General features: G+C 64.8%; 2 protein-coding genes across 2 annotated transcripts in view; one reads left to right on the forward strand and one right to left on the reverse strand.

The window, feature by feature from the left end:
• Positions 1-7646, forward strand: part of TPRN (taperin) — a 10025-nt gene extending 2379 nt beyond the window's left edge. Inside the window, exons 4-7 of the mRNA XM_029920971.1 lie at positions 2-1258; positions 6573-6843; positions 6924-7030; positions 7138-7646. Coding sequence (XP_029776831.1) covers positions 2-1258; positions 6573-6843; positions 6924-7030; positions 7138-7200 — 1698 coding nt within the window. The 3' untranslated portion in view covers positions 7201-7646. The remainder of the gene's footprint in view (position 1; positions 1259-6572; positions 6844-6923; positions 7031-7137) is intronic.
• Positions 7647-9059: 1413 nt separating this feature from the next.
• Positions 9060-10486, reverse strand: SSNA1 (SS nuclear autoantigen 1). Its single transcript, XM_029920287.1, has 2 exons — positions 9937-10486; positions 9060-9567 (listed from the first exon to the last, which is right to left on the reverse strand). The coding sequence occupies exons 1-2, from the start codon at positions 10273-10275 to the stop codon at positions 9445-9447; spliced, it is 462 nt and encodes a 153-aa protein (XP_029776147.1). The 5' UTR covers positions 10276-10486; the 3' UTR covers positions 9060-9444.
• Positions 10487-10530: the final 44 nt, after the last annotated feature.

Here is a 10530-nt window from a genome sequence, read left to right on the forward strand (position 1 = left end):
GCCGCCACAGCCGGCTCCCGGCCTCGCAGCCCCGCGCGTGGGCGAACGCGCCGCCTGCTTCGAGCCTGAGCGCATCGCTAAGGGCCCCGGGGCGCGGCGCAGCGACTTCCTGCAGAAGACCAGCAGCAATTCCTTCACCGTCCACCCTCGGGGCCTAGACCACAGCGCTGGCCCTCGTCTGCTCCCCAACGGGCCTGCGGCCCCCGAGTCCCGGACCAGTGCTGCCAACGGCCTCGCGGGCTCTGCACCTGGGCCGGGCGAGTGGAAGCCAAAGGTGGAGTCGGGGGAGCCCGCCGTCCACCCGCCCCCCAGCCCCGGGACCCCCAGTGCCACTCCAGCTGCGTCCCTGGCCTTGCCCACGCCCAACTCTGCCAGTGCCACTCCCAGCCAGCGCCAGTGGGTCTCTGCGGCCACCAGCGCCAATGACTCCTTCGAGATACGGCCGGCCTCCAAGCCAGACATGGATCAAATCCCCACTGGGGACCTCCAGGCCCGGGCCCTGGCCAGCCTCCGTATGAACTCCCGAAACTCCTTCGTGTTTATTCCCAAGCGCAAGGCCTCTGGGGCCCCTCCTCCTGAAGGGAGGCGAGTTGGGGGGCTCCCAGAGGGAGAGGTTGGCTGGGCTTCGGAAAGCCTTGAGCTCGAAGCCCAGCTGGTGCCTGGAAGGGATAATGTGCCTGCTGGAGGGAGGAGCCCCTTGGGGGTCGAGGAGGGGGGGTGCCCCAGGCCAGCGACTGCCCTCGTGGACCAGGCTGTTAGGCAGCCGAGGCTGTCCTCACCGCCCCTGTGTCCCTTGGCCGCTGCTGAAGCTAAGCCTGCTCAGGGCCTTGGGGTTCCCGGCTCGGCCAAGAATGGTGGGGAGCCTGGGAGGCCAGGGTTGCCTGTCACCTTCATTGATGAGGTGGACTCGGAGGATGAGGTCCCTGAACAAGCCAAACAGCCCTGCTCTGGAGCCGGGGGGCCCCCTTGGTTTCATCCGCACCCCACCGGGCCTGGGCACCCATCGGGGCTCCATCACCGAGGTGGCAACACATTCACCGTGGTTCCCACGAGGAAGCCAGGGTCCCTGCAGGCCAACGGGGAGCCCAGGCCACAGAAGGCCGAGGAAGAGGAGGCAGGCAGCTTGTCAGAGACTCCGGCTGCCCTGGGGACTGCTCTCAAGAAGCGCTATCCCACTGTGCACGAGATTGAGGTGATTGGGGGCTACCTGGCCCTAGAGAAATCCTGTCTCACCAAGGCCGGCTCCTCAAGAAAGAAGGTCAGCAGGGGCCATAGGGGAAGGGGCGCTGGCTGGGACGGAGCGCGTGCTGTGGGTATAGCAGGTGCCCACTTCCTAGGATAGCTGGCCTGGCTCGGGGATGAATTCCGTGTGGGGCAGAGGAGAGCTGGGCTGGGAGGCCATGCAAGCTCCAGTGGGGGGGTGGGGGGCGGTGCTGGGCTGGAGGAGACCCCTGGTCTGGGCTCCAGTAGAGCCCCAGTGACTCAGAGGCGACAGCTTGCTTATGGTGTACCTCCTAAGGCGGGTGGGGAGGGTCAGTCCGGCCAGCACCATGCCTGCCTGCTTGTTCTTGTGGGTCCATCTGGAGTTGGCAGGGCAGGCCTGTCTCACCACGGGTCTAGCTGGGAGAAACAGTCCAGGCCTGTTGGTTCCACTCCGGCCTGGCTTTGAGGGTGCAGCCTGGTGTGGTCTTTTGGAGTCCTGGCCTCCGTGGGTCACAGGTGCCAGGACAGAAGTGGGAAGGGGCAGGAGGCCTGTGATTTGGGTGTGGTCAGATCCCTACCCCACTGTCAGCCTAGGGGAATGGCACTGGGAGCCATTCAGTGGGGGGCTGTCAACTCCCCAGAAGGCACGCCGGCCTGGAGCTCAGCAGAACCGGCTTCATGCAAGTGTTTATTGAACTCCTAGTGTGTGTGCCAGGACTGGGGTGTGATGCTGGGGGCAGTGTAGGCTTTCCCTCTCATTGGGGAGGATGGGCCTCAGGCAGAGAGACCCAGATGCAAGACCAGGAGCCCTGCTGGAGCCTCAGTCCTCAGCTGCCCAGTGACCCGGAACCCTCTGGGCGCGCGTGCGCGCGCGCACACACGTTCCTCAGATTCTTCCTGGTCATTCCAGCGTTTGTGTTGGGCCCTGGGGCAAATTCCAAGGCCAGCCCCATATCACCCGGTCCGCAGGCATGGGGGCAGATGTGTCTTCCCCCCCGGAAGCAAGATGGTGCTTGGCAGGCTTCTCCGTCAGCCGGTGGTGCCCTTGAGGCTGCTTCTGCCACCATCCTCATTTGCTTTGGGGCGGTGGAGGCCCCCCTCCCATGTCTGCTGGTTGTCCAATCACAGGAGCCACCTCCTCCCTATGACATGGGTTGGACTTGACACTGCCCTTCCTCCATGTATCATGCCCTCCTCCTTGGTCGAGGGCATCAGTGCTCCTGCCAGCTCCATCTGCTGAGACAGGCATCCACACCCAACTCCCCTGGTACTTCCGGTGGCCCCATCTTGCCTGCCTGACCTTGACTCATCCTCTCTCTGGTGCTATGGGCCACAACTCTCCCACCCTCGCTCCTACCCTTGGACATGGTGGTCAGCCCCACCACCAGGCTTTAACCCCCCCACCCCCTTGCTCCTGCCTCTTGATCCTATACTCTAGGAGGCAGTGCCTTTCCATTCTGGCCCCAAGTATCGGAGGTGATAACAGTTCCCCACTTGGTAGATGGGGAACCCGAGGGTGGCAGGAGGTCATGGAGCTTGTGGGAAAGGAATCAAGTGCTGGTTTCTGCTCCTAGAGCCCGCTCATCTGGCCCCTAGCTAGGGCCAGAGCTGTGGGGGTCATGTGTGGTAGGGCTGGGGTGAGAGGGCGGGAGGAAGCAGGCCCTGGCCCGGTCTCCAGCGCCAGCCTGAGGGGGTTGGGGGTCCAGATGGATGGTACCTGGCAAGGCCAGGTGGCCTAGCGAGGGCCCTGCCGGAGCAGCATGACCTGCTGGAGGTGACCGTGGCTTGTGAGCACTCCCCCACCCCCACCCCAGCTGCCCTGCCTGGGAAGAGCCAGAGCTCCTGGTGAGCAGGACAGAAGCTTGGGGCTGCCCAGTGCTTCGGAGCAGTCCGCTGGCTTGGGCCGTCCCCTGTGTCTTGTCCACCCCCTGGTTGTCCTCTGGCCATTCCTGCAGGCCCTGGGCTGCGCCTCATCCATACCGCTCCAGCCAGCCTGTGGTTTGGACCCTTGTGTTTGCCCCCATTTTCACCAGGGACGTTATGGTCGGAGGTTAGCAGGACCTTGGGGCCCAATGGCTGACGAGGGTAGTGCTGGGAGGTGCTGGGGTCTTTCCCAGGGGACAGGTGAGATATGGCTCTGCAGAGGGACTGTCTGGGTGGCAGGGGTCAGGGCAGCCTGCCCTTGAGGTAAGTGTGTGTAGGATGTTTTGACCTTGCTGGGTCTTGGTGGTGGGGGCACCCAGCCGGCCAGTGTGCTGGGGAGGCCTGTCGGCGGGGCGCTCGTCCCCATGTGACCGTCTCTTGGCAGAGTTGCTGATGCTCTCTGTCCCTCCCTTAACGGCCAAGCAGGGGCTGGCTGCTGTGCGGCTCTCACCGCTCACCTCTGCCCCAGCCCCGAGGCTGTGCTGCTGAGTGGAACTGCCCAGCCACTCCACGTCTGCCTCCCTCGGGGTTGGTGGGCTGGTGCTGAGGGCCTCTCCTCTTTGTGAGATGCCACCTGGCCAGGCTCCTGCTCGTCTGGTGGTGCCTTCACCTCCCCTTTGCTTTCCTCACCTCTTTATCTGATGGTTCTCGGCCCAGCCTGAGTGTGTCAGTGTCCCCAGGGCTCGATCTGTGACACCTAGGCGATCTGCCCTCACCTGTGGATAACAGCACCCCAACACCCCAGTTTTGCTGACCGGGGCTTGGCCCTCAGCCTCGCTGCAGGCCCCAGACCTGTGGTGCAGCTGCCCGCAGTCACCTGCTTCCCCACTGGCTCTTCCTAGTGACCCCACCTCCCTGCCGGCGTGGAGTGCTGCGCCCGCCACCTCCGAGGTGTCATGGCTGTGTCTCCTCTGCCCTCCCTCCTCCCCCTTCCCACTCCTCCCAGCTGCCCCACTGCCAGGGGGTCTGCCCTGGGCTGGGGCTGCCCTTGATCTGGGGCATCAGGAAGCAGTGTGGGAGCTCTGGCAGAGACTGGGTGGGGTGGTCCCGTTGTCCCCCTGAACGCAGACTGAGTCAGGGGTGGGAGGAGGCAGGTGTGCGCCAGGGAGTGAGGGCAGGGCGGGTGCTCCCCCAGCAGGGGGCCTGGCTGAAGCCGGCTGCCGGACCAGAGTCCAGGGTGGACACCCTTCGGTAATCCAAGCTGGGTGTGGACGGGTAGGGCAGGGTGAGGGGGACAAAGGGCCTGTGAGAGCCGGGAGGTTGGCCAAGCCAGGACCCACCTGCCGACTACACTTGGCACAGAGGGCAAAGTCCCCGAGAGCCAGGTGTGTGTAAGTGCCAGGCCCTGGCCGCGCCCGGCCCATCTGCCTGGGATCTGGAGGTTGGCCCCTCCCCAGCAGCATTTGTCACAGGGTGTCTTGTGATTCAGAGAGCTGCACCCACGAGGAGGCCTGTGAGCCCCACCAGGCCGTGGAGTGTGGAGACCAAAGGGAGGCGGATGTGACCCAAGCCCTGGGCCCCAGCTGGGCACAGACAGTGGCCTGTGAGCACCGCCCTGCCCCTGCCCGGCCAGGCTGTGCCAGGCTCAGTGCCTGTGTGTGTGCCCAGCCCCCTCGGTCTCCTTGCTAGGAGCCGGTCATGTGGACTAATGAGGGCACGCTAATCCGGCCGGGTCCTGGCAGGCAGCCCTTCCTGTGTCTTCGGTGGTGGGGGATGGGCCTGGAGGGCTCAGGGGCGTTGGGGACGATGCTGTGTACCCAGGGGTGATTGGACGCCTCGGTCACTATGGGGCCCTGGGTGAGGGGGAGGCCCCTGGGTTGAGCCTCTGTCCTGCTAGGCTTGGGGGGGGGTGGCAGCTGAGTGCTGGGTGGGGCCTGCCGTGGGGACAGGGCAGGCTGAGGAACAGTGCACCTTGAAGTGACAGGAGGAAGTATTTCTTGGTCTTGCCTGATTCAGGTGATCTGCGCCTGTGCGCGCACGGCCCTCACTGCTGGTCCGTGCAGCTGGCCGGGGCACAGGGGACTGGGCCTGGGCCTGAGATTTGCCCAGCAGGTGTCCGTGTGTGAGCCACGCTGAGATGGGGAAGCACGGGAGCTGAGGGTGCCCATGACCGTGTGGGGCTGGGGGAGGGTGTGCAGAGCATGTGCCCTTGTTTTTGGCCACTCGCTCAGCCTAGCACTGCCCCCTGAGGCCAGTGCGGGGGGCCCCTCTGTTACCTGGGCTGCAAGTCCAGCTTTCCTGTGAGGCCCTTGCATGTCCTGCTGTCCCTGGGCCCCATGTTCTCCGCCTTGGGGCCCAGCTCCTGCCTCTGGCTCCTTCCGGGGGAGGAGGGGGAACTTGAGCTGCTGGAGGCCTGTGCTCAGGAGTTTAGTGTTTCGGGCTCCTGCAGGGCCGCTCCCATCTGCTGCCGGCTGGAGCCTCTCGTATTCCTTACCACCCTGCCGGGCCTGGCCCAGCCCTGCCGAGCAAGTCTGGTGGGCCTGTGGCTCTTGTGGGGAGTGGAGTCCTGGGGCAGGGGGCGCGAGGGTCCATCGGTTTGCACCTGCCTTCACTTCCTCTCCAAAGAAGCAGCTTGTCTGTACTCTGAGGCCGCTGGGAGAGAAGAGGATTTGCTCATGCACAGAATTCTGCAGCCTGCAGAGTGGGCAGGGTGGACAAGGGCCAGATGGACCACCCAGGTGGCAGGGAAGGGTCACCACAACCCCCACTCGGGTGCCATTTTGGTCTTATTCTGACTCGGTCTGTAAAACGGGGTGATGGCATTTGGTGCCACTCTCCTAGGGCTTGGAATATGCCAGCCATGCTGCTTTGTCACCTCACAGGGGCCCCGGGGCCTGGCCTTGGGGGCGCCCCGTCCTGCCCGGCAGCGGCGCACATCTGAGCTGTGCAGGCAGCAGAATTCAGGTGTCTAGCAAGCCGGGCTGTGAGCCTGGTCCTGGAGAGAGGCCCCAGCCACAGCAGACACTGCTGGTGGCTGAGGAGGTAGGGCGCCCAAGTACGTGGGTCCCCTGCCGTCTCACCGAGCCCCTGCTCCTGCATGGAGCCTCTAGTGGCTGGCGCGCCCCTGCAAAGGTAGCCCTTCAGCCCTAGGAGCTGCCATAGAGGTTTATGGAGACCCTGAGACTTTGGGCCCCTGGGCGGGGCTGGTGACCGTGGGCCTGGGGTGAGAAGGGGGATGGGCGGGGTCTGGGAGGCAGGTGTTCGGACACACTGGCCCTGGGTTGCACGGGCACCCAGACCAACCTTCCTGGGGTCCTACTTGCAGGGTGCAGGTAAAGGAGTTGTCTCCGATAAGGGGCGGCCCCTCCACCTTTCGGCTCCTGAAGGGTTGGTGGCATGTCCCACTACCTGCCTGGGGCTAACGACCCCTGCCGCCCCCTTCGGGTCCGTCTGGCTTAAGTCACCCGGTGGCAGCAGGGCCCTGCTGACGTGCCTCCTGTCCTTAGATGAAGATCTCCTTCAACGACAAGCACCTGCAGACCACGTTTGAGTACCCCCCCGAGAGCTCCCTGGTACAGGAGGAGGAGGCGGCTGAGGCCCAGGAGCGGGAGCAGGAGGAGGAAGAGGAGGAGGAGGAGGAGGAGGAGGAGGAGGAGGAGGAGGAGGAGTCCAGCTCAGAGGGAGTGGTGGAGAAGCCCTTCTCGCTGTTCCTGCCCCGAGCCACTTTTGTGAACAGCGTGGGGCCCGAGAGCCCTCACTTGCCAGAGGGCAGCTCAGGTGAGTGCCCACGCGAGGGAACGGGCGGCCCAGCGGGTAGCCTGCGCCACACGTCCACACGTGTGCCTCTCTGCCCGCAGGCCTGTCCGGCTACACTCCAAAGCACTCCGTGGCCTTCAGCAAATGGCAGGAGCAGACGCTGGAGCAGGCCCCGAGTGAGGTGGAGCCCACACCCAAGGAGGTCATGGTGAGCAGGGCTGCGGCTGGGAGGGCCAACACCCAAGGGCCAGGGTGGGGGGTGTCTCTAATGCCTGAATGAGTCCCATTGGCTTCCTCTCTGTCCCTGTCTCTCAGCTCACCCCTGCCAGTCAGAATGACCTCTCAGACTTCCGAAGTGAACCAGCCCTCTATTTCTGACCCCGGTCCTGCCAGGATGGCCAAGGCTGAGCCCCGGGAGCCGGGCAGTGCCCAGAAGCCCCACCCCTCACTCTGAACACCCTCCCCCCACCCCCTGCCTGCTGCCCTGTTGGGCTGTGCCCCATCATAGACCACCCTTCCTTCCTGGGGTTGGCTTGAGCCTAGGGCACCGAGGTCTCCCGCTTCCCTTGGAGCTGAGACTCGCTCTCCAGCCCTGGTGTGGGGGCGCTGTCTGTGGGGGACGCACAGGGTCCTGCTGGACACCATGCCAGCAGGCATCTGGTGCATGTGTGAAGGGCTAGCCTGGAGGCCTGTCCTCCGTGGGACTTGCAGCCGTTCCGAGCCCCCACCCCCAACTGCAGACCTCAGCCTACCCTCTTTGTGATGAACAGCAAGTTTTTTCTTGCTTCTGACGATGGAGTCAATAAATAGCACTGGACAAGGCCGCCTTTGCCTTCCCCGTGTGGTCCGTGGCCTGAGAAGCAGGGAGCAGGGGTGGGGTCGGTGGGGCACCATTGAAGCCCTGGCAGCGGGGAGCCTGGATATAGGGGTGGCCCTGTGTGGCACCCCCACACATTGCCATCTGGTGGTCCAGGCGTTCACTCCCATAGCCCCAGGCGTCCTGCACCCCAGCCACCCCCTTGGCAGGGCGAGGCCCCCCTGTGAGCCCCTCTGGTTTCTTGGCTGACACAGTGGGGACTGTGGGGGAGGGGCGCTTTGGGCTTGCCCCCTGGGCTCTGGCACTCTGGCTGGACCAGAGCAGTTGTAAAGGCCAAGCGCCTGGAAGGGGATGAGAGCAGGCGGCAGCTCGGGGATCTTGCCTCCCCTGGGGCCTGGAAAGCTGCCTGAGCTGCAGGAGCCTGCCGCCAGGCTGCAGCAGGCTCCCCACTTCCCTGGGGTCGGTGCTAGCAGCTGGCAGGAAAACCCAGCAGATCCTGAGGTAACGGGAGACGCAGCGCTGCCTGCTGAGCAGCGGCCTGGAGCTGGGCAGCTGGGGCTGCTTACAACCCAGGCGATGGATGCAAGTGCATTGCTCCTGAAGAGTCAAGCCAGTGAGAAAGGCTGCTTGGCCAAACTTGGGAAGGAGGAGAGTGTTTTTAGTGTCTTTCTGGGGGGAGTGGGCCCAGGTTTTTCCAGACCCTGCCAGTACATGCTTCCCAAACCTGCCTAGCTGCAGGGACCCCCATAGGAGCTAACTGGCCAACAGAGACAGTCCAAGAGAGGCCTTGGGATGGAGGGCTGGGCCCCAGGCAGGGGTAGGCTGGAGGCAGGTGTGACCAGGGACAGTGGGAAGTGGTGGGGCTGTGGAGAGGAGCAAAGTTTAGAATCCTGGAGCTGGGGCACGGCCCTGGCTGGAGGGCGTCTTCCTGGGCACAGCCCTGGCTGGAGGGCACGTCCCTGGGCCAACCCTTGTGTTGGGCAATAAGGCATCACGCAGACCAGGACTAACAGGCAGGAGGGAGCTGCCTCCTTTCACTGTCTTGGGTGCCAAGAGGCTGTTGCCCAGCTCCACCAGCCCCAGGTGACAAGCCCTGGGCGCAGCCCTCCAGCTCTCCACTCTGAAGACAGGCTTGTTGGGGGCAGGCCCCGCCCCACTTATGGCCACCCGAAGGGTAGGCTAAGTGCCGGAGTTGGGCCAGGGGGCCAGCAGCCTTGATGTGGAGAAAGAGTGGATAACAAGGTCACAGGAGATGCTCAAGGGTACCCTCGACTGTCCCCCAAACCAACAAGGCGTGTCACAGGGAAAACCACCTCAGGCCCTCCTCTGCCAAGAGGCCACACAGCTGGGCTCACGTTGGTTCTGGGGACATGCGGCAGTCCCGCATCGCACACGCACAACACAGGACAGGGCAGTAGGGTATCTTTACAAAGACAATCTTTATTGACAGTCATAGACCACCAGGGCAAGCTCTGAGGGGACGGGTCCCAGCCCCTCCCCCACTCCCCTGGCCTGGGCACCAAGGTGAGGCGGCTCCCGCGCTGATGAGACTAGGGAGCAGGGAGAGGAACTGACCCAGGCCAGGGCCTGTTCTCCCCATATCCTGTGAGTACAGAGCCAGGACCCCCACCTGGAGGGCTGCGCCCAGGGCTTGTCACCTGGGGCTGGTGGAGCTGGGCAACAGCCGCTTGGCACCCAAGACAGTGAAAGGAGGCAGCTGCTACCGTGAAGAATAAAGACGCTCTGAAGACAGGCTTGTTGGGGGTGGGGCCGCTGAGGGCCGAGGGGAGGCAGGCCCCTCCCCGCTATGGCCGCATCAGCTCTCCCTCCTTGCCTCCACTGCTCTTCTGCTCAGAGGCTGTGCCTTTGGTCAAGTTCCCAGCTTCCCTCTTCAGGACACTAAGCAGAGTCTGCGAGCTCTCCAGGATCTGGAAACGGACACACGAGATGATTGTCCCTGTCCCTCCGTCACAAGGCTCCCACAGTCCAGTTCTGCACCCACCAGCCCGGCCAGGCCTGGGGCAGAAGCAGGGAGAGGAAGCCCCTGACGGGAGGGTGGGGCAGAGTCAGTAGGGCCTTTAGCCCAAAGCCCCCTCCTTGCACCCCGGGCAGCCGGACGAGGTCAGCTCCGGCCTCTGTTGCCACTCACTGCCCAGGGTCTGGGGCGTCCCGGGCCCCACGGGCAGCCCCTCTGTCACTCCACAGTAGTCTTGACCATGCTGTAGTCCTGTTGCCTCTGCCTGTGGGCGCCCCCGGGCCACCCTGCAGGCAGGCCCCTGCTGTGCCCCGGGCCCCACCTTGAGGTAGGCCGCCTCTGTCTCTGCGATGGTCCGGTCAAACTCGTTGCGAGAGGCAATCTTGCGCGCCAGGTTCTCGTTGACTCGGGCCAGTTTCTCTGTCAACTGCCTCACCTCGCTCTGCAGCCGCTGCTTCTCATCCTCCTCCTGCTGGATCTGCCGACACAACTCCTCTCGCTTCTGACAAAGCTCCTCGATGCCTAGGGTGGGCCGAGCGGGGCAGGCGCTGTGGACCCAGGACAGGAAGGCCGCCAGCACCCCTCCCTCTCTGGAGCCCACGGCTTTGTAGGAGGGGAGGATGGCGGGGGGCCCGGCCCGGTCACTTCCCACCGCCGCCATGCCAAGCCCCGACCGCCCAGGGGTTCTCGGGGTTACAGAAGGCACCGCCCCAGACCACCGGGCGTGGCGCCCGGGCGGCAGTGCGCGCTCTAGCCATTCGTTCCTGGACTCCCTCCACAGACAGCCGGCGCTTGGTGCGTGCCGCTCGGCGGTCGTGCGCCGGGCACGTCCGAACGGCCACCGGCGCCGTCCGAGCCGAGACACCCACGCACGGACCGTGCACCCCACTCGGCCGCGCGCCGCGGGCCGGCTGCT

The sequence above is a fragment of the Suricata suricatta genome, chromosome 13, assembly GCF_006229205.1.
Source record: "Suricata suricatta isolate VVHF042 chromosome 13, meerkat_22Aug2017_6uvM2_HiC, whole genome shotgun sequence".
NCBI lineage: Eukaryota > Metazoa > Chordata > Mammalia > Carnivora > Herpestidae > Suricata > Suricata suricatta.

Bases quoted from the DNA above. Each gene is read 5' to 3' on its own strand.
- SSNA1 (XM_029920287.1), bottom strand. From the start codon at position 10,275: ATGGCGGCGGTGGGAAGTGACCGGGCCGGGCCCCCCGCCATCCTCCCC. The intron at 9,568-9,936 runs GTGGGGCCCGGG...GTCCGTTTCCAG, and splicing joins CAGAGGCGGCCTACCTCAAG to ATCCTGGAGAGCTCGCAGAC.